This window comes from Poromitra crassiceps (assembly GCF_964638095.1).
Source record: "Poromitra crassiceps genome assembly, contig: HAP1_SCAFFOLD_129, whole genome shotgun sequence".
NCBI classification, from domain to species: Eukaryota; Metazoa; Chordata; class Actinopteri; order Beryciformes; family Melamphaidae; genus Poromitra; species Poromitra crassiceps.
Window position 1 is genome coordinate 616,180 of NW_028152232.1, and position 26,321 is coordinate 642,500.

The 26,321-nt window shown below is 42.0% G+C and overlaps 1 protein-coding gene across 1 annotated transcript in view; it reads right to left on the minus strand.

Moving 5' to 3' along the window:
- Nucleotides 1-11,511: 11,511 nt before the first annotated feature.
- Nucleotides 11,512-26,321, minus strand: part of LOC310800864 (ribosomal protein S6 kinase 2 alpha) — a gene marked incomplete at its 5' end in the record, with an annotated part of 44,702 nt that continues 29,892 nt past the window's right edge. Inside the window, 6 exons of the mRNA XM_083664757.1 lie at nt 11,512-13,482; nt 17,629-17,766; nt 19,038-19,155; nt 20,813-20,889; nt 21,090-21,251; nt 24,081-24,239. Of these exons, the coding sequence (XP_083520883.1) occupies nt 13,360-13,482; nt 17,629-17,766; nt 19,038-19,155; nt 20,813-20,889; nt 21,090-21,251; nt 24,081-24,239 (777 nt within the window). The remainder of the gene's footprint in view (nt 13,483-17,628; nt 17,767-19,037; nt 19,156-20,812; nt 20,890-21,089; nt 21,252-24,080; nt 24,240-26,321) is intronic.

Sequence of the window (26,321 nt, forward strand, 5' to 3'; positions counted from 1 at the left end):
ATTTGTATTCATTGTATTTGCACAAAAAAGCTCTGTCCAGTAGCCTAACCTGGAACACTTTTATTTTGAGATGTGTTTGAGTGAGAAGGTCCTACTTCATGCAAATGATAAGAATTGTTTATTTGTTTATTTGGATCCCCATTAGATGTAAGAATTGTTCTATGAATCTTAATTTTTAAACAAAGTTACAAAAACGTTTGTGTAAGCTGTCAATTGTTGTTTTTAGAAAAAAAAATCGGAATCGGCAAAAATCGGTATCGGCAAGTCAGACTATTCAAAAATCGGAAATCGGAATCGGCCAAGAAAATGGCAATCGGTGCATCCCTAATTGGAATTTGTGGATTCTCATCTTTCATTTGACATCTGTTGGACTCTTACTGGTGCAATCAAATGGAAAGAATATCACCATAATAGCTTTTGCACACCAAGTCCGTGTTTTCGTCCGAAATTGACGCACGGCGGAAAAAAGAATACGACCTCATTTGTGTCAATCATCATTGACACACCGAGTCCGACAATTACGTCCGTCATTTAAGTTTTGGGACGAGGTTCGATTTTCTGCGTTTTTCGCATCAGTCAATAGATTTTTGCGAGCTGGGAGCCGTCTGTGTTTTCAGATGACGGATTAAAAAACGTGCATACGAAAACAATGGGACTGTTTAAGACAGTTAATCTGACCAATCACAGCTCATAATTGCCTTGACAGATCTGATTGTCACACGCTTGCATCAATCATCTGGGTCACTGCCATTGTTTTGTCTGTAACTCTGATTCTCTCTCTCTCTCTCCTCCATCTCTCTCTCTCTCTTCAGGTGACATCGGGAACAACATCCTCACCTGCCGGCTGGCCACCTACCTGGAGTTTGTGGGGCCTCCGCCCTCATGTGATGGTGAGTGGGCTCCAAACAGACTACAGGAAGTGCCGCTACAGCATACACAACCAATGCTATATCAGGACTGTGGTACTTGAATCCAATCTCAAGGCCACTTTCCTGACATCTTGGATTTTGTCTTGTGCCTAATTTGACTCTGACTTGTCGGACACTATTGGACATTGTGTCGACTTTTTCCGTCCTATAAAAAAAAAATCTAGCATTTTTTTATTTATTTTTTTACATTTGGAAAGACAGTTTATTGCTTATTTTACTCTTGAATAGCACTCGATCTGGCCTCTGTCTTGATTTGACTTCGACCTCCATTGGAACTAAATCCAACTCGACTGGATTGTGTCTTGGAATAGACTTGGACTACGGTGGTTTTGACGACAGCCCTGCCAACACGCCTGTGTATCTGTATCATCTCCATGGCTGAAAATCTAGCTCAGAAATAATGTCACTTACTGTATTCTACTCTAGGCATACAGTTAAAACACGCATTCCAGGAATATTATTTACATTTATAACGATAATGGCGCGCGCCTCCGAGCCTGACAGCCTCCCTGGCTGTCAGGGGTCGTCTCTCGGAGATTCCAGGCGGGCGGGCAGCACCGGTGCATCGGATTGTCCACTCGCTCCGCACGAAGCCGGTGGCTGCCTGGTACTCCGCGGATCCCACTCACGTAGCACGACAACACGCTGAATCCCACCAGATTTGGGGGTGGAACACGGCAGGATTGGCCGATGCCAAAGCCAGTCGACAGAATTGTCAAATCAAATCATCGACACCGTATATGGTCCGTGATAGAGAATGAAATTTCACAGCCAAAAGGTAAACAGTGAACCACTTGAAGGAAACTAGTTGAAATGAAATGATGGAGCCAGGAGTCAGAAGAAGTCGTCTGATATGATGTATTGAACATAGATCTTGGCCAAGAGATGCACTCTTGTATATCCACGGATGGATACACAGGCTTACATACATTGAACAGAAACTCAAAGATACTTATAGGACACACATCAGATGACATGTCTTGACGCACACTGGAAGGCTACTCTGTAGACTCAACCTATCTGTTATTCTGGCCCTGTAGAGAGCACCGTGGCAAGGTGACAGGGCACAGTGTGCGATAGAGAGGAGCTGCAAATGTAAGGTACAAGTTATCTAAATACGTCTGTCTGTGTATGTACACAGGTCATCTAAATTTGAAGTATGTCTGTGTCATAACTATATGTAACTAAAATTGAAATGTATATGAATATATTAATAACTAGTGATTGTCCAAATAAAGGCTAATGTGATGTAAATTTTCTCTATCAGTATGAAGATAATTCACATCTTATTCTGCCCTATTAAAACCCTCTCTGCTAGCCTGGAACGATGGACAGTTTTAATTGGAATATGGATGGATAGTGAGCAGCTGTACATCCAAGAACCTTAAAATGCGAATTAGTTTTTGCTAATCTTTTTAAAATGAGCAAAAAGTAAATTCGAATTAGGTGCGTTTCCATCAGGTTTCCATGAAATGGGTTGAAGCGCAAATAAACAATGCATGTAGGCCTACGTGACGTAGGTGAATACTTTTTTTTTCTCTCCAGATAGTCCCGTATTCTGGTTTAACACACTTTCTCTAACTTGGCCCAGTTGTCATTGTGGCCGCTGGTAGATGGTCCATAACACACAGTCAGAATGTAGGCTATTCTGTTGCCCACTGAATGTATTCTGTTACACACTGTTAATGAATTAATTGTAGCAAATATACAAGTTCATATTCTCGGCTTGTAGCTACGAATCGGGGGCTGTAACAGAGATCAAATCGGCTGGATCAGGTGAGCTGGCGCTGCGCATTTACGCACAGGGGGAGACCATGGCTTCAATGCGGCCGCTAAGCTTCCATCCCTTCATTGCACAGCCAGGCTAGTGACATTTCACCTGCATCTTCCCTAGCCTGGCAAACCAGCCGGCCATGAGAACCAGGTAATAAAGACATTTCGCCCAGGTAATATCGTCCGTCTGGCCAATAATGTGCAAGCGAAAATTGAACTATTGGTGGGCAGACTAGATAGGCTATCACGGGGAAAACAAACAAACAGACAAACTAACAAACAAATTAGGGCTTATCTGTAAAAAACAAAACAAAAAACTTTTCTTCACCTCTAGACAATAACCAACATCCAAGATAGCTCGTCCATAGTTCATTCTTGTGTTATACAGGGGAGGGGAAAAATTATGAAAATAATAATAATTTATTTTGAGTCATGGCCGGGCAAGTCTCAAGGCTTTGATCTATTATGACATCAAAATTGCTCGAGTGACATCAGTGATGGCATCACAATTGCTTGAGTGACTGATGACATCACAAATACAACCTAATTGCCCTTAAGGCAATTAGGCTATACATGGGGGCAGAATTCAACGTTTTGATGCACTGTGGGCTCAATTTTTTACCAATCAAAAATCTGTTTGATACTTTTGTGTAGGACAGTCTAACGATGCAGATGCTTAAGTTTGGTGTCGTTTGAAGAAAAAATGTGGGAGGAGTAGGTTTTAATTAGTTTTACAGTTTTTGCAGTTCTGCGGTCTTTAGACTTCATAATTGGCCATAGGTTGCTATGGAAGCCCATAGCTGACTCAATTCAAATGATAATTTAAATTTGAAAATGGTAATGTAATTCCTCAATAACATTATCATTTTCAACACATGTGTGTGTTATTTCAGTAAAAATTAAAATTAAAATGGAATAATCCAATTTTCATTTTCATTTTCATATACTTGTAAGGGACTATATAAGAATTAAAATGACAAGCTGTTTGACATTTAATTTTCAAAGTCCATAGCCCACTCTACAATGGACTATATTAAAATGGTAATTTAAATTTGGTAATGAAAATGCAATCCGAAAAATGCAGCCTAATTTTCCATCTCTGCAAGCATTATTTAAGTCACAATTCAAATTAAAATGCATTTTTGTAGAAAATGTCAAATGATAATTTAAATGGTATTTGACATTTCATTTTAATTTAGTCATACTGCTTTTCAATGGACTATATCAAACTTGTAATTTAAATGTGGAAATGTAAATGCAATCCAAAAAATCCAGCCTAATTTTCCATCCCTGCAAGCATTATTTAAAGGCCGGCTTTTCCGTGGGGGATATGAATATATATTAAATCTCACGCCCCTAAGGTTTTCAAATCCGTTGAAATTTTTGAAATTGGTTGTTTACAGCCTGAGATATCACCAGAAATCCACTCTGTGTGTGTGTGTGGGGGGGGGGGGGGGGGTGGGGGGGAGGTGCGGGTGCGGGGACTCGAAATACTACATTTCCCACAATGCACTGGGCTCGCGTGGCCTTCGTTTCCATGCCCACCCCTCAGGCGTTTGGCTGATATCAAACTCCAGTAGGTGGCGGTAATGCACATATATGTTTGCCAACCGCCATAAAACTCAAAGAAGAAGAAGACATGGAGAGAAGACATGGAGAGAAGAAGAAATAAATCGAAAATAAATCGAAAATCAATTGCCTCCAAATTGCACCAAATTTAAACTGAAGTATATATGTCGGGAGATGTCTTCATAAAAAAAAATTCATGCATTTTAAGGCATTTTCGTAGGAGTTACGCGCATCTGATGTTGTAACTATTTTCTGTAAAAATGTGTAAAAACGGGTACATTGCTCAGCGTTAATTTCGTTACTTCAACCCACCTACTACTAGATGTAAAATTTGACGAGCTTTCCAATGCCGCCAGTCACGTGTCTGTCCGTGCTTCCGTTCCCGAGAAAATCGTCTCTTTGCAAGGAGCTATGGAAAGCTAACCTAGCTACAGCAGGCTAGGTGGTCGAAAAAGATGGCTGCCTTTTTGTTTTTCTTCAGACCTCTGAAGGGGCGTGGAGGACCTCTAGAGGCGGGACCATGGCTCACAACAGTTGTAGTTCATAGGTGCACGACTTCCGCAAGGCGGACTTGGGCCAGATGACGCGAAACGCGTCGGCTGGCCCAAAAAATATGTGAGAGATGCTTGATATCTCTGGGAGTGAAGCTCCAATTTCAAAAATTTCAACGGATTCGAAAACCTTAGGGGCGTGAGATTTAATATATATTCATATCCCCCACGGAAAAGCCGTCCTTTAAGTCACAATTCAAATGAAAATGCATTTGTATTTGCCATTAGATGTTTGACATTTGACATTACATTATCAAAGACTGAACATGCTTTGCAATGTACTCTATTCAAATGAAAAACAGCGCCTCCCGTGTATTGCATGTTCACTTCGTGCGCTATCACTGACAAAACTCAATTGGAAATGGCAATCTGTCAGGCCGCTCGTCAAGGCGGGCCTTCACTTAGGAGGATGTCACTCATTGGCTACTGTCAAATACAAATGCATTTTCATTTGAATTGTGACTTAAATAATGCTTACAGGGATGGAAAATTAGGCTGGATTTTTTGGATTGCATTTACATTTCCACATTTAAATTACAAGTTTCATATAGTCCATTGAAAAGCAGTATGACTAAATTAAAATGAAATGTCAAATACCATTTAAATTATCATTTGACATTTTCTACAAAAATGCATTTTAATTTGAATTGTGACTTAAATAATGCTTGCAGAGATGGAAAATTAGGCTGCATTTTTCAGATTGCATTTTCATTACCAAATTTAAATTACCATTTTAATATAGTCCATTGTAGAGCGGGCTATGGACTTTGAAAATTAAATGTCAAACAGCTTGTCATTTTAATTCTTATGTAGTCATAGAAAGCCCTTACAAGTATATGAAAATGAAAATGAAAATTTGATTATTCCATTTTAATTTTTACTGAAATAACACACACACGTGTTGAAAATGATAATGTTAGTGAGGAATTACATTACCATTTTCAAGTTTAAATTATCATTTGAATTGAGTCAGCTATGGGCTTCCATAGCTTGCATTGTACAAAAGTTTCTCCTCATTTGGGCCCACATTTCGGTGAAAGTTGCAAAGCTGTAGCATGTATGCATGACTTTTTTATGAATTTTCAAAGTTTGAAAATTTAGACGGTTGCTGTAGTGCCGCTGTTAGGACTATTGGCACCAAATTTGCCTCAAAGACGTTTGGCATGGGACTGGACCTTTGTGCAAAGTTTGGTTAGTTTTCATGCATGGGAAGTCGAACTTCCCGGGAGAAGAAGAAGAATACAGGCAAATACAATAAGTGGCCGGGCCGCTTCGCTGGCCCGGCCACTAATTATAGCAAAGTTTGTGCCATTAGATTCCACACAGCAGATATTCTAGAGTTGTCAGGACAGAGATGAGCAAGAAGAGTAGCTTAGTAGTAGTATTGAGGCAGGTGACCAGTAGGGCTCTTGCTGCATTCATGTGCTCCTCGGACATATCGTATTTACCAGGTGTGACGTGATAATTAAGACAGGACCCCGTTCAAGTGCTCTTGGTCGGGAAGAGCAACAAACATGGACGCTTGTTTTCTCGTGGCTGGTGTTTTCTTACTAAAAGCAAGTAGTGTGGGTCATTATGGTAGCTACCTAGGCCATAATGTACAAGTACTAAAAATAAATAATGGCTACTATGAACAGAATAATGAAATATATAACTGTAATAACTTGTTACAGTCAATTGGTGACACGGACTCCATACTTCCCACCATTGTTGTAGTCCCGAATCCTCATGCAACGTCACAACGTCGGAAACTCGTGTAGCATCGAAATCTCCGAAATTCCCACTGGTAAATACGACATTGAACGGCATTGTTCATGTGCTCACAACACGTAAATACGGTAAATCCGATATATCCGAGGAGCACATGAATGCGGCATCTGTCTTCATGTGTCTCTTAAGAACCTTTCAGACATGCAGCCTTTCCTATGGCCTAATGTCCTGTGACACTTCATAACCTCAGCAGGGAAGGATCAGTGATTTATGACACCACTGAATATGTCACTAATGATGTCACAATGTCTATGCATACGTGACATCATTAGTTCACTTCAGTTCACTTGACATTGTCATTGTGACAACGTCCGTGACATGTAATCAGGATTACGTAATCAGATTACAAAAAAATATATAGATTACATTCAGAAAATGTGTAATCACATTAGTTACAATTGTCAAGGAACCTTATTACATTTTTGATTAAATCTTTAAAATATGGCAAATGGCGTACGATGGTGTAGTAGGCAGGGTAGGATGGCTCCATGGCTGGCTGGGAGTAGCTATAAGCTGTTTGGTGCACTACTGAATTATGTGACTACTTGGCTGGGAGGTTAGCCTCATTGCAGGTGTTGGGCCACTAGGGGCGTAACAGGTGGTTGTGCCTCTGGCTTCTGCATCCATGGTGAGTGGGATGAATGAACTGGTGGGAGCCCATGATACTGGTAACATCTTGGAGGCTGTTGAGGTAAGGAAGCCGCAGTTGTGGACTGGCGAGTAGGATGGTAATCCCTATCAGATCAATTCAACTCCCCATGTTTCATTGCAGGTGGGGGCCACCGAACACTGGATGATCACCCGAATCCACTGGTGGTTGGTGAGGAGCTGGGTTGGTGCAGACGTCCACCCTCATGGCGGGCTGGGCCAGCCGCTCCACCCCCATCGGGGGGTAATCCTGGCCCCCTGATTGGGGCCGTGGTGTGGGGTGGGCTCAGGCCACTCCTTCCTATCTTCAACGAACTCTTCCTGGCATGTTGAAGTATCCAGGTGAATCCGGGTGGAGGAGAGCATCCAGGTGAAGCCGGCTCCAGTCTTAGGGGGTAAATCGGGCAGAGCCGCAAGCGCTGTGCACACAGGTCTTGCTGTGACTGTCGTACTGTAGTCCCTCATTCTCCTGATCTCTGGACACTTGTCTTGGGATCTCCCAGGTGGAATGAGATGAGAGGGGATTCTCTGTAAGCAGGCTAGCTGGGGCTAGTAGGGACTGGACCTCCTCCCACTACGTATGTATGAATTTCTTTGTGGTACAACAGCTCATCATACCAATGCACACCAGCATGATGCCGATGCCTACGAGGACGTAGAACAGTTTGCTCAGCAAGGGCGACCCGCGAGTGTAGTTATAATCGTTTGCCAGTGCCTTCAGGTCGGTCAGCACGTACGCTGCCACACACAGGACGCCTGCACCTCCCAACAGGATCAAGCCGTTGAAGCTGAGCAGCATGGATTTGAAACACCTCTCAGCACATGTCAGATGCTTCAGACTACGAGCTCCTTCCAAGTCTCTTTTAACTGAGCCAGGACTTCGAGACTTAGACTTCAAAGACATAGAGGGAGTATTCAGGGTTGGTTGTTGTTGCTGGCTACTTTGAGACTTAGACTTTGAAGGTATAGAGAACATCTTCAGGGTTGGTTGTTGTTGCTGGCTGTTGCCGGCTGGTTGTTGTTGTGGCTTGCTTTTTGCCATCGTCTAATTCTTCAGGGAGTGCCCAACCTTCCACCACCTATATAGCCGCAGCCGGGTGGGGTTATGACATCACTGATGATGTCATAGCTTGAAGGACCACAAGGTCTGTGACATCATTAGCCCAGCCGGGAGGGGTTTATGACATCGGTAACACTTTACAATAAGGGTACATTAATTAAGGATTCATTAATGCTTAGTTAATGCTTAATAAGCATTCATTAACCATTCATTAACAGGGTTAGTAAAGCTTAGTAAGCCTTAATTAACTCTTAATTAACATTAACTAATGTGCCTTAAGTAAGGGCTGGTTAATGCTTAATAAGCATTAGTTTACGCCCTGTAATTAACATGACTAGTAGTGCTTAATAAGCATCCATTAACCCTTAATGTTAATTTGAGGTTTGCTGGTTCCGTTTCTTCATGTGGCCCTAACTTATATGCATGTTCTATAAACATTACTTAACTGTAATTAACCATTTACTAATGCTGTTTGTGACCCTTATTGTAAAGTTGCAAACATATATCCCTTAAGTAACACTCCATAAAAGCATAAGTGTGCCTAATAAGCATTACTTACCCATAATAAACCATTTATTAATGCTCTTTGTGACCCTTATTGTAAAGTTGAAAACATATATGCCTTAAGTAACAGTTCATAAATGCATTAAAGTCCTGAAAAAACATTACTTAACTGTAATTAACCATTTATTAATGCTCTTTGTGACCCTTATTGTAAAGTTGAAAACATGTATGCCTTAACTAACACTTAATTAATGCATTAAAGTGCTGAAGAAACATTACTTATCTGTAATTAACCATTTATTAATGCTCTTTGTGACCCTTATTGTAAAGTTGAAAACATATGCCTTAAGTAACAGTTCATAAATGCATTAAAGTGCTGAAAAAACATTACTTATCCGTAATTAACCATTTATTAATGCTCTTTATGACTGTAGCATAAGTACTGGAATTCTGAATAATAATAATAGAATATTAATATAAATGAGCATGGACAAGTACCAGATTTTCAGAATGACCAGAGCCCTTAAAAATGAATGACAGCAATGAAATTAAACAACACAAAGTTGTGGCTTTTAGCAAGATTATCTTAGTAAGACTTATATGAATTTAAAGCCTTTTGTTTGTAAACATGAATTCAGCACTTCAGGTTTTCACAGTTGACAATTTATAATTCCCCAAAAATAATAAAGCGCGCACACAAATAAAATATTTTGTCCCTTCAGTCCAAAAAATAAAATAAAAAATTGTTTGGGGGCAAAAGTCGATGGGTGTCTGTACGCGTCCCGATGAAGTTCATCCGCTGGACTGTGTGTGTAACGACCGCTCCAGTCGTACAGCAAGTCAAGTCAAGTTTATTTGTATAGCACATTTCATACACAGTCTCAAAGTGCTTCACATAAAATGGTTGACAGGAAAATAAAAGAATAAAAGAAGAGAATAACATGGACATTTAAAAGCATCACAACAAAACTTTATAAAAAGTGCATTAAGCAACAGGCGCAGCAGTTGCAAAAAGAGCTAAGAACTTATAGAGGACTCATTGGGTTGCACAAGCTCAAACAATTCACAGGTGGCCTAAATAAGGCCTCACTCTGACATGGGAGGAGCCAATCATCATATATACCAGACAACTTTACACAGGGAGGATACATTTACAAAACTTTACACAGGGAGGATACATTTACAAAACTTTACACAGGGAGGATACATTTACAAAAAAGGAGTAAGGTCAAAGTCCTCATTGATTCCTGGAGGTACAGTAGCCTTTCATTTGAAAATCCATTCCGCCTCTTTTTGATTGAGGCGTTTCTGTCTATCCCCTCTTCTATCCGACTCAGGGATATGGTCAATACCCATAGCCAACAAAGAGGAGGGGCCTCATTTAGGCCACCTGTGAATTGTTTGAGCTATACACCCTGATGAAGGCCAGATCTGGGCCGAAACATGTTGGTGTTTTTAAACGTTCATTATGAACTAACCATTTAATGAAATAAAGGTTTTTTAACTTTTATACCAGAGAAGAGCTGCCTTGGTCCCTTTTTTGTCTAGATGGTCTGCTTTTCCTGACCAAAGAGCACCTTCCTGGTTTCTACTGCAACCCACATGAGCGCTTCTGCTGTTTTTGTCAACAAGGGAAGATGGTTTTAAATGGTTTCATACAATATCATAACACTCAAATTGCAAATTGATTGTAGATAGAAGAAATGGTTTGATAGGAATAAGTTGTCACTAAATGAAAACAAAAGAAAATGTATGGTGTTGGTGTTATACGGTTGAATGTGAAATTAAACTGAATTTAAATGGAGCTGAAATTGAAAGAGTATCCACCTTATTTTTGAATGCCCCACTGTGAAAAAATAATTGTGGGTACAAGGTCCGGTTTAACGTGACTTATTGTTGCAGCTTGCCATTTCCTTTGTTATACTCGGCTGCAGACCCGAATTATAAACCGGAAACTGGAGTACGTTATAAAAGTTATACATGTATATATAGTCACGTTATAAACAACTAACCAATGCTGGGGGTCCGTATGGAAACAGTGTTACTCGAAATGGTTAAAAGTTAAATCAATTTGATCATTCAGTGGCGTTTTACTGCCATGTAAAGTAACTATCACGCTAGCATTAGCCACAGTAGCCGACTACCCACAATGCATTACGTTATCCCAGCACCCGAACGACACGGCTGTAGAGCAGAATGTCTCTGCTGTAAAATCCTCATAGACGTTTTTTTTGTCAAGTTAAAACTGTAAAAATTACACCGGAAGCAGAAGAAGCACCCATCAGGCATCATGGCAGCTAGAAATAAAGTGGATGAAACAAAATTATTGGGTGTGATTATAGATTAGATCATAGTCTGTTGGAAGCCACATATAGAATATATCAAAAGTAAACTAGCTAAATTGGTTGGTATTCTATATATATATATATATATATATATATATATATATATATATATATATATATATAGAATACCAACCAATTTAGCTAGTTTACTTTTATATATTTTATATATATATATATATATATATATATATATATATATATATATAAATAAATAATACCAACCGATTTAGCTAGTTTACTTTTATTTATATATATATATATATATATATATATATATATATATATATATATATATATATATATGTATATATATAACCAACCTGGTCACATATCTGACAATAGAAGACAAAGGAGACTTTTTGTCAAAGCAACTGGATTTTTAATTCAATATTTGTAAGATATAAAAATCTTCATCTTTATGATACAATAACATTTGACCATTTGTCTGTTTTTACTGTAGTCGAAGGAGGGAGACTTTTGCCACCAAACAAAAATGACATAACTGATGCGTTGTGAGGTGAGACCGCTGTTTCATGGATTATTTAGCCACACAGGTCTTCCCTTCTTTCGATGTACAGTACAGTCTGTCTGTTTGCTTGGTTAAAATGCATTTTCCCCATTCTGCCTTACTTGTAGGCCTCGGCACCGAGCTTGACAAGACCTACCCCCCATGAATCAACTTCTACAGTGAGACACATCTGCCTTTTACTGATTGTAAATGGGAGACATGGGAGCGCTTTTTGGGATATTCTCACATTTGAGCTGTCATAGTCAATCAAATGAAAACCAGTCAGCAAATGTACAGAAATGGAAAGACTGTGAATGAGCTAGATGTGTGAATACAGACCACCCGAGATACTTCCAAGTGAGTGATCAACGCTAACCAGTGACTTGACAGATGGAGATTTGAATGGAGGAAAAGAACGCTCAGCCCCACCTCCCCATGACATTCACAACAGAAGAAGAGAACTGTATGGCATTAACTCCACACACTGACTTCCTGCAATGTGCTCGGCGTGTTTCTTTCACTATTTTAAATCACCACTTTCTGTGGACAAAAAGAAGGAAAAAAAACAACCAACAATCAACAACGAAAGCAGCCAACACAGGAAACGGCATTCAATATGCATGATCCAACAAACAGTGAGGAAAAAACACAGAAAACAAGAACAAAGCAAATATATAGATTTTAACATGCCAATGTTCCTCTTTCACAGAAAGCCACCTAGTTTACTCTTTTTTTGTTAAGTCATCAAAAATAATCGACATATCTGTAATGTGGGCCACTGGCCAGCAGGCGGACCAAGCGGAGTGAAGGAGAGGGACAAGGAAGCCACATGACATCATCACGGCAGCATCCCGCAAGACAATACACATGCACACACATACACTGCAAGTCATGCAACTAGCACACACACACACACACACACACACACACACACACACACACACACACACACACTCACACTCACACTCTCTCTGTAAAACAAAATACAAGCATAGATCGACATTAACCAAAACATCAGCATTTGACATTTCCCAGAATCCACTTGTTCTGGCTGTACCAAACCCAAAGAGGCATTTGTGGCAGAACTGTTTCATATATTCATGTTAATGATGCTCTCTCAGCAGCTGTCGTGGGCACAGGTTGATTTGGCAGCACTACCGCTAATATAAAGCTCATCAACTAGAGACAAAAGGAGGGGAAGACGGAGCACGAAACAGGCAGACACAGGCGTGCAGCAAGCGGAAGGACAACCAATCACAGCAGTGCGGAGGAGAGAAAACACTTTCATTATTATCACTATCGAAAACGTGGCCGCATTGACTCCGTGGCAGGTCACACACACACACACACACACACACACACACACACGTACACACACTCTATCTCTCTCTCTCACACACACACACACACACACACACACACACTCTCTCTCTCTCACACACACACACACACACACACACACACACACACACACACAGACTAACAGATCTGCACCCTTTTTTGCCCTCACTGCCAACCCCCCCCCATCCACCTTCATGTCCTTTTGCTCGTCCAATATAGCAAATAGACTGATGTGACAAGATGGGGGCAGGACCACAGTCTGTTCCTTGGCTGGTAGTAGCAGGTGGAGACTGATCCCCGAGCGAAGCAGACGGCGGGGTCTCGCTCAGTCATCAGTGAGCCGATTGGTGGTGGTGAGTCTCTACAGGGAGGTGGAGGGAAGTTTCTTGACGCGTCTCTGGGCTAGGAAGGAGCTCTCGATAGGCTTGAGCTCTGGAGTGGGCTGGGAGTTCTTCAGGGCGGAGTAGGTGGCTGCCATCGCACCCTGTGCACAACACAACCGTGTGGGGACGTTTAGGCACACCTTATTGACATAGCAGCACATTTCATACACAAGGCAAATTCAATGTGCTTCACATAAACCACAAATATGCATCATTTGTCTTGAGAGAGAGAGAGAGAGAGAGAGAGAGAAAGAAAGAAAGAAAGAAAGAAAGAAAGAAAGAAAGAAAGAAAGAAAGAAAGAATGAAAAACAACGAACGAACAAACGAACTCACAGATGATTTAGTAAAAGGCCACAGAGAAAGGGAATAGCTTAATGGTGATGTTTAGTAGCTGGACAGGACAGTTTCGTAGTCCACACTCCACTGTCCACTGTCATTTATTATTATTATTTTTTTTTAATTAAATTAATCTCCATAATATAATATATACATAATTATTAGGGCTGTCAAACGATAAATTTTCTTAATCGCGATTAATCGTGCGATTAACTATAGTTAATCGCGATTACCGTATTTCCGCTAATAGTGGCCCCTATTCAATTACAGGCCTCGCTCTAATATAGGACGGGGGGCACGGCCTGCGCGGACAAATAAAGGCCCCTCCCTCAATACAGGCCAGGTCCAAAAAAAAAAAAAACGAAGGAGCAAAAACTACAGTGAATACGGTACTGTAAAACACAACGCATCTACCGTGTGACGTAACCGGACGTAACGCAGAGACCAAACGAACCAGACGAAAGTTTGACGTTAAGTTTAAAGACAGCGTTGTGCAATATGCAGCGGAACATTTGGTACAGTGTGATGTGGAATCAGCCCTTCAAGCAGAGCCTGCACGATGCCTACGACGAGTGGATAGCTGGGGACGCAGATACCGGTAAGCAGTACACAGCTGGAGGTGGAAACCTAAAAGCGCCTGCTCGACGCCTGCTTGTGGACTGGGTGATCGCCGCCTGGGACAAGCTGGACAAGGATCTGATCAAAAAGTCCTTCCAAGTTTGTGGACAGTCTGTGAAAACTGACGGGAGTCAAGACAACCTCATCCACTGCTTCAAGCAGGCACAGCCCTGCGCCGCTGGACGGGAGGCTCTCGCCCAGCTGCGTTAGCGGGACCAGGAGAACAGACAGGCAGCCGAGGATGAGGAAGATGAAGAGGAACTGGTCAACAATGAACTTGTTGTTCTGGATGATGTTGATGATGATGACGCGGAGGATACCGACATACTAGATGAGGAGGAGGAGGATACTGAGTGAGTGAGTGACCACCAATATTTATTTGCGTTTGGTTTTATGCAATATTTTGCAATAAAAGTCATGAAAATAAAGGAGTATGTCCATGAGAGTTTAATATTAAGAAATAAAGGCCTCGCTCTAATGCAGGCCTCTGCTCTAATATAGGACGGGGGCTCTCTGCGGCTCAGTAAATAAAGGCCCCGTCCTATATTAGCGGAAATACGGTAATCGCATCTTTGTATCGCATGTTTAAAATGCCATTATTTTGCATTGCAAAGCATTTTAAATTAGATATTAATAATTCTTACCAGTGTGTCGTGATTGGGAATCAAATGAATGCAAATAAATGTACTTTGTGATCTTGAATTTTAGATTTATTTTCAATTCAATACAAGTGCAATGTAGACAGGAGGTCACAAAATGTCTACAAAATGCATCTTGAATAGAAAATAAATGCACAATAATTGTAAACACTCCAGAACGCTCCAGAACCGATACTTCCCGGCGGCGGCGCTGTGGAACAGTCAAAACCCAAAATGACACAGCTGAAGAAGGCTGTATCTGAGCTAAAAACTTTGGCACTTCCATGTGAATAATGGCTCGGTATTGGAAACTGTGTATTGATAACGTGTATATCGCGTGAAGCCATTGAAGCCGACCTCCCAGTGGTTAGAGGACCCGCGCATCCGAGACTCTGAAGGAAGAATGAGTGATGAGTCTCACGCTAGCTAGCTGGCTGCTAGCTGGCCGCTAGCTGCTATGGTATGCTTAGCTTTTAGGTGATAGCTCAAACTCGATATTTTAATTCCGTTTTACACAAGGTGCAAACTACTGCTCTTGACTTGTCCACTGTGCCATTTGGGAGTTATTTAAAGTAAAACGAGCCATTTAGAAGCATATTGCTGTCTTTGTCTTCCATGCCTGCACAGGCAGGAGACAGGAAATGGCTGCGAACGGCTTGACTACAAGTACGGGTGCGACGAAGGGACAAAATAGCGGCATGCGATTAACGCAATAAAAAAAAAAAAAAATTATGGGTGGCCCTTAACGCATCGCGATTAACGCGTTAACGCTGACAGCCCTAATAATTATACAACAGTTAGTTCCGGCCGAGCAATTTGATTGGACAAGCAGGCTGATATTTCACGATAACAGCACTGGCACTTCACTGTGTGTATATCACTCCGCTTCACAGCTGCTCTAAATCATTGACTGTATACATCCATGGTGTGAGCCTCCTCCAGCCTGTTAGCCGCTGATTTACTCCACAAAGTAAAACCATTAGACTGAGCTTACAGCGGGGCTTTATTCACCTTATTATTTGCCCATATAAGGACGTAATTTCGTAATCGTCTTTCCGTTTTAGACACGGAAGTAGATTACGTCTAGCTTTATCATTTTTAGACTTGCCAAAAAGCTGTTTTCAAGCAAAAAAACTAACTGTTTTAAAGTTTTAAAGTCCCTGGAAACCAGAAATAATTTTTTGTTATTTAGCATTTTGAGTTCATCACATCACAGGAACCTATGTTAATAAGCCACCAGCCAAATTTGAACGATGATGAACGTCGCAAAGTATATAAATTTAGGTTTGACAGTCATGACAACAGTCATGAGAATCAATTAGATTTTAGACTGTCTTTTCTCCCGCTGACTGTGTGGGCGTGTCCCGTGTGTGTGCATGCAGGACTGCAGGTCTCCTCCGAGAGAGAGAGAGAGAGAGAGAGGGGGAGGGAAACGGAGAGAGAGAGAAGGAAAGAGAGATGGAGTGTGTGTGTGTGTGTGTGTGTTCGCTCGTTACTCGGCGCATACTGACAGAGAGGAAGAGAGACTCTGCCACTGCGGGTGCACAGCGCTACTGTGTGTGTGTGTGTGTGCGTGTGTGTGATTCGATTAAATCTTATGATGTGATAAGATCATTCATTTTAGCACCGTGCGCACCGCTCTCTTCAATGAGGAAGTAGAAATCCAGACCTTGTAGAAAAGTGGCGATTTTGGGGGTTCGGGTTGAAACTAATGTCTCCTACTTTCTGAGGCACACAATTACTCACATAAGACCCTAAATTTAATAGTTAGAAGGTTTTTGTGGATTTTGGTTTCCAGGGACTTTAATATTTTTTCGGGTGAGAACGTAACATTCCAAATATGTGAACAGTTTATCAGAATAACGCCTATTTGGAAATATTTAACGAGCAGCGAGGAGCGCTGGCTGTGTGACCGGTCGGACTAGCTAGTATCTGCCAACCCCTACAGTAGGCTACTGCCTGGCAGTGAGAAAACACTGTCGACGTGCTTTTGTAACTAACGTTAAATGCCGACCGGGTACAGCAATCGGCTCCTCGCAGCAGTAACGCTATGAACATGTCACTGAAGTTGGCCTCAGTGTAGCTTCTGAATGTTGCCAAACTTCATTCAGAGACGTTTTGTTTTGAAATTGGCCGCCAACTAGCGCTGAACCGGAAGAACAAATACAATTGCGTCGGAACGCGGAAGAGAGAAAAAGCGAGCTATTGGGCGAGCTTCTTCTTATGCTGCTTCTAATAGCTTTGCGGCAGACTGGATGCCTTGCGGCACATTGCTGCCTCTCACTGGTTGGAAATATTACTGTTTCTGCTTGCTAGTGCAATCCTGGGGGAACTGTTTTTGTTGGCGGAGGCGAATAATAGACAGAAATCATCAGTTGTCGCAAATTACTTGACAAAAATGCTATTATTGATGAATAGCTTTGTTTATGCTGGACAACTGTTGTATCAAAGCAATATCACCTGAGAGGGAGTGCTGTTGTTGTCTAATGTCGTCACGATGATGATTTTCTTCACGACCGAATCACAGCCGTGACGACATTAGCCAACAGCAGCACTCCCTCTCATTATTGCTTAAATATAACATAAACAAAGAATGTACACTTCCATGATTGTTTACTGTACTTGAAGTACAGTATTGGGCCCCATGACTGTACCTTGACCAGTTTGGGGTCATGGTGTGGGAGCTGGCTGTTGGGCAGGTGGTCTCTCTGGACAATCCAGGGGTGTCTGAGCACCTGCTTCGCTGTCAGTCTCTGGTGTGGGTCAACATGCAGCATCTTAGACACCAGGTCCTGGAGGGAACACACATTTTCACTATTTATTAAGAGGATAAACCCCTTGAGATGAACCATCTCGTTTTCAAGGGGGTCCTTAGCACAGCTACACACACACACACACACACACACACACACACACACACACACACACACACACACACACACACACACACACACACACACACACACACACACACACAGAGAGAGAGACACACACACACACACACACACACCAATCTCTGTTTTGCTGTGGCTCTTGTGCTACTATACTGTGCTGTGGACAACATTTCAAAAGATTTACAAGAGCCTTTCTTAAAGGATGGCTTTACCGATTATCAACCCACTTTGTCTCATATCTAATCTGGCTCATATAAGCACATGGGGCAGTGTTTACCTTCTCTCTCTGTTTTCCTCACAGAGAAAAATCTGCCCCCGCCAGCTGCAGGGGCAGCATTAAGGCTTGTTAAGGCTCTCCATGCGATTCTCTCCGTGGATGTGCACATACTTAAAAAATAAACAATAACAGCCGCCCTCGGAGCAGTTTCTGCTTCTCCAGCAGAACTTCCACAGCACCATTTTGACACACTGTGATGTAAAACACGTCACAACGGAGCGCTTTGCCAGAGGAGGAAATGGGAGATCTCCATGAGGAAAACGGAGAGAGAAGGTAAACACTGCCCATGTGCTTATATTACCAAGATTATTAATGATACAAAGTGGGTTGATTAGCGGTAAAGTCTTGTATAGGCTACTTTTTTTTACTTTCACTCATGCCTTTCATATTGCTGCATGAGGTGATTTCCCCTGTAATTTTTTTATGAATGAGCTTTACCGATTATCAACCCACTTTGTCTCATATCTAATCTGGCTCATATAAGCACATGGGGCAGTGTTTACCTTCTCTCTCTGTTTTCCTCACAGAGAAAAATCTGCCCCCGCCAGCTGCAGGGGCAGCATTAAGGCTTGTTAAGGCTCTCCATGCGATTCTCTCCGTGGATGTGCACATACTTAAAAAATAAACAATAACAGCCGCCCTCGGAGCAGTTTCTGCTTCTCCAGCAGAACTTCCACAGCACCATTTTGACACACTGTGATGTAAAACACGTCACAACGGAGCGCTTTGCCAGAGGAGGAAATGGGAGATCTCCATGAGGAAAATGGAGAGAGAAGGTAAACACTGCCCATGTGCTTATATTACCAAGATTATTAATGATACAAAGTGGGTTGATTAGCGGTAAAGTCTTCCTTTAACAATTTGAAGTCTTTCGAGATATTTCTTGATCTACCTTGGCAGCATCGGACACAGCGTCCCAGTTGCCTCCGGTCAGACTGAAGTGACCGCTGCCTATCCTGCTCAGGATCTCATTCGGGGTGTCCTCAGGCCCATTGGCAAAGGGTGTGAAGCTGGTGTGAGGAAATGGGACAGAGAAAAGTGAGTGAGTGAGTGAGGGAGAGAGAGAGAGGGAGAGAGAGAGAGAGACTATCATATCTGCTGGGTGAAACACAACAATGTGCGCAAAGGACAAATGGGACACAACCACCTTAAAGGTCAGGGTCCACCCTCTGCACATCTTGTACATAGACATGCTGTACATACAGTATCTACTGTACAGATATCTTTAACTCATCTGCCTATATCCTTCTTTTAAACTCTTGTTTACCATAGGCTTATGAACACATTTGTTTGCAAGATCGGAATACAATTTTTTTTTTTTTTTTAATAATTGTGTTGTTGTTGTTGTTATATTATATGTTATGTGTTGTATTATTATTGTGCATTTTTGTTTTGTTTTACACCTGCTTTGGCAATGTAATATGTTTTCCATGCCAATAAAGCCTTTTTGAATTGAAATTGAATTGAGAGAGTGAGAGAGAGAGAGAAGCCGCTTTCACACACAGATCCCGCAAAATTGCAGTTCAGAAGGCCCGCAAAGCCAGCAGCCTCGTCACAGAAATTGCTTTCACACACAGCCAAGCAGCACCGCCACATTCCCGTCCTGGGGTGTGCTTTCAGGTGACAGCCACCTCTCCCGGATTGAAAGGTGAGCGGAGGCATTTCCACCCAGCTCCTCCTTGCCCAAATGAATATTTTGTAGCCTAGGCTACTGTATGCTGTTCGAATTCATTCAACAACCAAACATCGCCGATGTATGCCAGCCAACGACATGCAGCTGCGGTCATTAAGGATCAAGTGATTAGCGATAAAACAGGAAAGTGTTGTCCACATGCAGCATGGTAAGGCTTTCAATAAATCTGATCGACTTTATGGATCACAGATGCACCATCATGTAGCCTATTAGGTACAAGGCTAATTCTTATCTTTTGGTTCCAGTTTTTTGTAAAGCAAATTATTCCCATGAAGTAGCCTTATTAGCGTCCATTCTGAAAGACAACGCCCGCATATCAAACAGCTGCAGTCTGCATAACGTTCATCGGGGGAATAGTATAGGCTATAAATGCACATGACTACTATAACGTCAGTAGTTTTTGTAAGGGAATGCACAACTGGCTAGCTAGACAGATTGCAGTTCTGGAGCTGGTTTCCAGAGTGAATATCCTCAGACCAACTCGCCACAGACAGCTATAGTCCTCTGAAGCGTATTATTATATCCGTTAATTTACCTACTATGTCAACATCGTTTGAGCATAAAGCCTAACCTACTGACAGGCACGGAGCATTCCTCCTGGCGCCCCTGCAGTCATGATTGTATAGGCTACTTTTTTTTACTTTCACTCATGCCTTTCATATTGCTGCATGAGGTGATTTCCCCTGTAATTTTTTTATGAATGAGCTGACCATGAATTCGCCCCATTCCGGCTTGCCGCTCCTACGCTTTCAAGTGGAGCCGGGTTGCCTGGTAACTGCTGTGATCAAATGGCACTGTGGCGCTGTGACTAGGTCCACTTGATGGAATGAAAGGCGTACAACAATTACCCACCAACCCGTGTTCACAACTTTCACATCGGAGGCGCGGATCCTATTTTCCGTGCATTTTGCGGCTTTCAAGGTCGGTGTGAAAGCGGCTAGAGAGAGAGAATGTGTTTGTGTGTTGCTATTCACCCGGCCAGCATGGTGTACAGCAAGACTCCCAGACTCCAGATGTCGCAGCCTTCGTCATAGCCCTGACGCTTCAACACCTGCAATATAGAAATGTGTTTTATTTTCAATGTCTAACACATAACATAATGTTTAAATTCAATATCATTCAAAGTTTTCGTTTAAAGGCGGTGTCTCAGAGAAAGAAACGTCATCACTTTTCGTGCGATCACTAGTGTGAGATCAAGACCAACCAATCATAAACCTCATAGGGATGGGACCGACCAATCACTGGGCTCACCTCGGGAGCTACGAAGTTAGCGGTGTAGCATGGGGTCATCAGCAGCCCGTTGTTGGCACGCAGTTGCTTAGCGAAGCCAAAGTCACAGATCCTGATCGACTCTGGGTTCCCCGACTCGTCGACATACAGGATGTTACTGGGCTTCAGGTCTCTGTGGACCACCTGCAGAGAGAAGAGAGGGAGGGACATACAGGATGTTACTGGGCTTCAGGTCTCTGTGGACCACCTGCAGAGAGGAGAGAGGGAGGGACATACAGGATGTTACTGGGCTTCGGGTCTCTGTGGACCACCTGCAGAGAGAAGAGAGGGAGGGACATACAGGATGTTACTGGGCTTCAGGTCTCTGTGGACCACCTGCAGAGAGGAGAGAGGGAGGGACATACAGGAAGTTACTGGGCTTCGGGTCTCTGTGGACCACCTGCAGAGAGAAGAGAGGGAGGGACATACAGGATGTTACTGGGCTTCAGGTCTCTGTGGACCACCTGCAGAGAGAAGAGAGGGAGGGACATACAGGATGTTACTGGGCTTCAGGTCTCTGTGGACCACCTGCAGAGAGAAGAGAGGGAGGGACATACAGGATGTTACTGGGCTTCAGGTCTCTGTGGACCACCTGCAGAGAGGAGAGAGGGAGGGACATACAGGATGTTACTGGGCTTCAGGTCTCTGTGGACCACCTGCAGAGAGGAGAGAGGGAGGGACATACAGGATGTTACTGGGCTTCAGGTCTCTGTGGACCACCTGCAGAGAGGAGAGAGGGAGGGACATACAGGATGTTACTGGGCTTCGGGTCTCTGTGGACCACCTGCAGAGAGAAGAGAGGGAGGGACATACAGGATGTTACTGGGCTTCAGGTCTCTGTTGACCACCTGCAGAGAGGAGAGAGGGAGGGACATACAGGATGTTACTGGGCTTCAGGTCTCTGTGGACCACCTGCAGAGAGGAGAGAGGGAGGGACATACAGGATGTTACTGGGCTTCGGGTCTCTGTGGACCACCTGCAGAGAGAAGAGAGGGAGGGACATACAGGATGTTACTGGGCTTCAGGTCTCTGTGGACCACCTGCAGAGAGGAGAGAGGGAGGGACATACAGGATGTTACTGGGCTTCAGGTCTCTGTGGACCACCTGCAGAGAGAAGAGAGGGAGGAATGACCGTGCCGCCCGTCTGATGGAGGTTTGAGAGTGGCTCTCACAGCTGTCAATCAGCCCTTTTTATACCGTTAAGAACAAAATGACAGAAACCATCTTTGAGAAAAGAATATTTGACGTGTACTTAGATTTTTTTGTTTGGCTCATGTCGCATCTTCTAACATGAAGGGCGCTGGATTTATGACCTGTACTGCAGCCAACCACCAGGAGGCGAGATGTTTTGGCTTCACTTTTTAGGAGCTGTCATGACATCTATACAATCTATGTGTCATACCCATAATCACAATAAAGAATACCCACTCTGATATTACTGTATTGTGTTTTTACAGTAACTGTTCGCAGTGCTGTAACTTGATCCTGCTGTATTGTATGAAGCCTCCCGACTTTAAAGTCAATACAAACTGAGGATAAAATTCAAACTAGAACGACCGCACCGCGGATTATGCCTCCGCCAACAAGTGAGCAGTCAACATCCATGTCTGTCCAGACTTTGACGTTTGAGCAAAATGTGAAGCAATTCCGCCAAGGTGTTACTGAGGTATTATTATTATATAAATATACATATACCGGTATATATATATATATATATATATATATATATATATATATATATATATATATATATATATATATATAATAATAATGCATTTTATTTATGGGCGCCTTTCAAGGCTCTCAAGGACACCGTACAGACATGGTTAAAACAAGCAGCAATAATCAAGGCATAAAATACAAATACAAAATATAATTTAAAAACAACAAGTAAGTAAAATAATTAGTAGAGAGAATAGGCCAGTTTAAAAAGGTGCGTTTTCAGGTGTGATTTGAAGATAGAGAGAGAGTCAAGGTGTCGGATGTTTTGTGGGAGGGAGTTCCAGAGATAGGGGGCAGAGCAGCTGAAGGCTCTGGACCCCATGGTGGTCAGGCGGGCAGAGGGTATAGAGAGTTGGAAAGCAGAGGAGGATCGGAGAGCACGGGAGGGAGTGTAAGTGTGAAGGAGTTCAGAGAGATATGGAGGTGCAAGATTGTGAAGGGCCTTGAAGGTGAGAAGCAGAATTTTGTAGTCAATCCGGTATTTAACAGGGAGCCAGTGGAGCTGTTGAAGAACGGGAGTGATATGCTGAGTGGAAGGGGTTCTGGTAATGATACAGGACACGTACATACAGGATACGGGGCTTGTCCCGTTACGAGAGAGTTCTGGTAATGATACAGGCGGCTGAGTTTTGAACGAGTTGGAGTTTGCGGAGACAGGTATGGCGTTACCAAGCTTGAAAATGGCGTTCGTGAGGTCACAGTGAGCTTGACCTTTGACGACGTAAATTTAATCAGTTCATCCTTGAGTCCAAGTGGATGTTTGAGCCAAATGTGGCGAAAGTCCGTCTAGGCGTTCCTGAGATAACGCGTTACCGAGCTAGAAAATGGCATTCGTGAGGTCACAGTGACCTTGAACTTTGACCTTTGACTACCAACATGTAATCAGTTCATCCTGGAGTCCAAGTGGATGTTTGAGACAAATTTGATGAGATTATGTCATGGTGTTTCAGAGATATCGCGTTAACGAGCATGAAACGAGCAGTCGCGAGGTCACGTGACCTTGAAATTTTACCTTTGACCACCAAAATCTAATTAGTTTATCCTCAAGTCCAAGTGGACGTTTGAGGAAAATAGATAGAAATTCTGTCAAGGCGTTGCTGAGATATCGTGTTAACGAGCTTGAAAATGGCGTTCGAGAGGTCACAGTGACCTTGAACTTTGACCTTTGACCACCAAATCAGTTCATCCTCGAGTCCAAGTGGAGGTTTGACCAGCTGCTGGAAGTGGTTTAGTAGTGCTGGTAGTTCTCACCCCCTGTGAGTGCAGGTACTCCACAGTCTTAGTGATGGTGTGCAGCACAGCGCTGGCCTCTCGCTCAGAGAACGACTTCTGCTTTAGGATGCGATCTAGCAGCTCTCCTCCACGCATCAGCTCCGTCACCAGGTAAACCTGCTTACCTGTGTCATACACCTGAGACACGCACGCACGCACGCACGCACACACACACACACACACACACACACACACACACACACACACACACACACACACACACACACACACACACACACACAGATATTAGGCACTGGATGTGTGGTAATCAGTGTTGGGCAAGTTACTTTCAAAATGTAAAATACGACATATTACCAGTTACTTTCATTTGAAAGTAATAAGTTAGTTTACAATATCTGTCTGTGTAGAGTAACTCGTTACTTATGACGAGCTTAGAAGATGAGCTTTCAAGTAGGTTAATAAAAGATAGAATAATGACAAATAAATCATGTACCGTAAGTTTAAATTTGAAAAGATTTGTACTGGAACAATTGAAAAATTGTTGAAGTGCTAGTAAAGACAAACCTTCCGGATAATCTTGAAGTGAAGCTACTGAAACCTGTAGCAAAACTGATTGCTCTGCCTATTTCTTATATTATTAATCTAAGTTTAGACAAATGTATTTGTCCATCAGAATGGAAAATAGCCAAAATAGTTCCACTAGAAGAAAATGGTAAAGAACCATTCTCAGGAAAAAATAGTCGACCAATTTATCTGCTTAAAGCTGTTTATTACCAGCTTTAAGTAAGATTATGGAGAGAATAGCATATGAACAAATACAAAATGACTTCTGTAAAAATGAATTAAATACTGTGTATCAACATGCTTATAAAAAGGGGCACTCCACAGCTACAGCATTAACTCAGATGACTGATGGATGGATGAAAGAAATTGATAAGAAGAAAATTGTTGGTGCTGTATTGCTAGATTTTAGTGCAGCATTTGATATATTAGATCACATGTTGTTATTGAAGAAATTGAACTGTTATGGCTTTGAAGCACCTGCTGCAGCATGGATCGAAAGCTATCTCACAAATAGGAAATATACTGTACTTTTTAATGGTAGTTATTCTGAGGTAAGTGCATTAAGTTGTGGGGTGCCTCCAGGGAGTTGCTTAGGACCAATTTTTACAAATGATTTACCTTTGATTTTGAATTGTGCCACCATTGCAATGTATGCAGATGATTCAACAATATATACATCATCACACACACCGGGAGAACTTGGGAGGATCCTAAATGAGGAATTAAAGCTAATTGGGTAACGGAAAATAGACTGGTTCTTAACACTGAAAAGACAAAATGTATGGTGGTTGGTTCAAAACATTCATTAAAAGTGATGCCAACCCTACACTTGACTTTAGGGGATAAACTTATAGAACAAGTTACTGATGTAAAGTTGTTAGGGATCACTATTGACAGTAAACTATCTTGGAAGAGTCAGATTGACCAATTAGTAGTAAAAATGGGAAGAGGTATGGCTGCAATAAAACACTGTCGAAAAGTCATGCCTAGCCATTTAATAAAACAATCAATGCAAGCATTGGTGTTATCACAGCTAGATTATTGTTTGGTTATTTGGTCAAATACAACAGAAAATAATTTAAACAGGTTACAGGTAGCTCAGAACAGAGCAGCACGTATCGTTCTGCACTGCCCATATAGAACGAGTGTAAGTATAATGAATACTAATTTAGCTTGGTTAAGTGTAAAGAGCAGGTTGCATTATTCTCTGGTGTGGTATGTGAAAAATATCATCATAACCAAAACCCCAAAAATACTTTATAGTAAATTGTCATTTTTTGCAGAGTCATAATTATGCTACTCGCCAGTCGTCAGAAGGTCGTTTTTTGTTGCCTCCATGCAGAACTAGTCTATTTCAGAGAACAGTTTATTACAGAGCTGGCATGGAATTCATTACCACATTTTTTGATTTCACAAAGTAATAAAACATGCTTTAACAAAAAACTAAAATTATGTTTACACAAGAACTGTAAAATATAACATGACCTTGTTTTTGCTATTCATTATTGCAAAGGAATTTATTTTCTCACCTATTCAATTAATTACATATTCAATTATTATATAGAGCAATTGTATGTATTAGATAAGTTTTGAGCTAGTGGTTGTGGTTATGTGTTTTGTTGGTTTTTGCCTTGTGTGTCTAAGTGGTTGTAGTAGCATGTATGAGTATGAATGATACAGATATGTATATTTGTA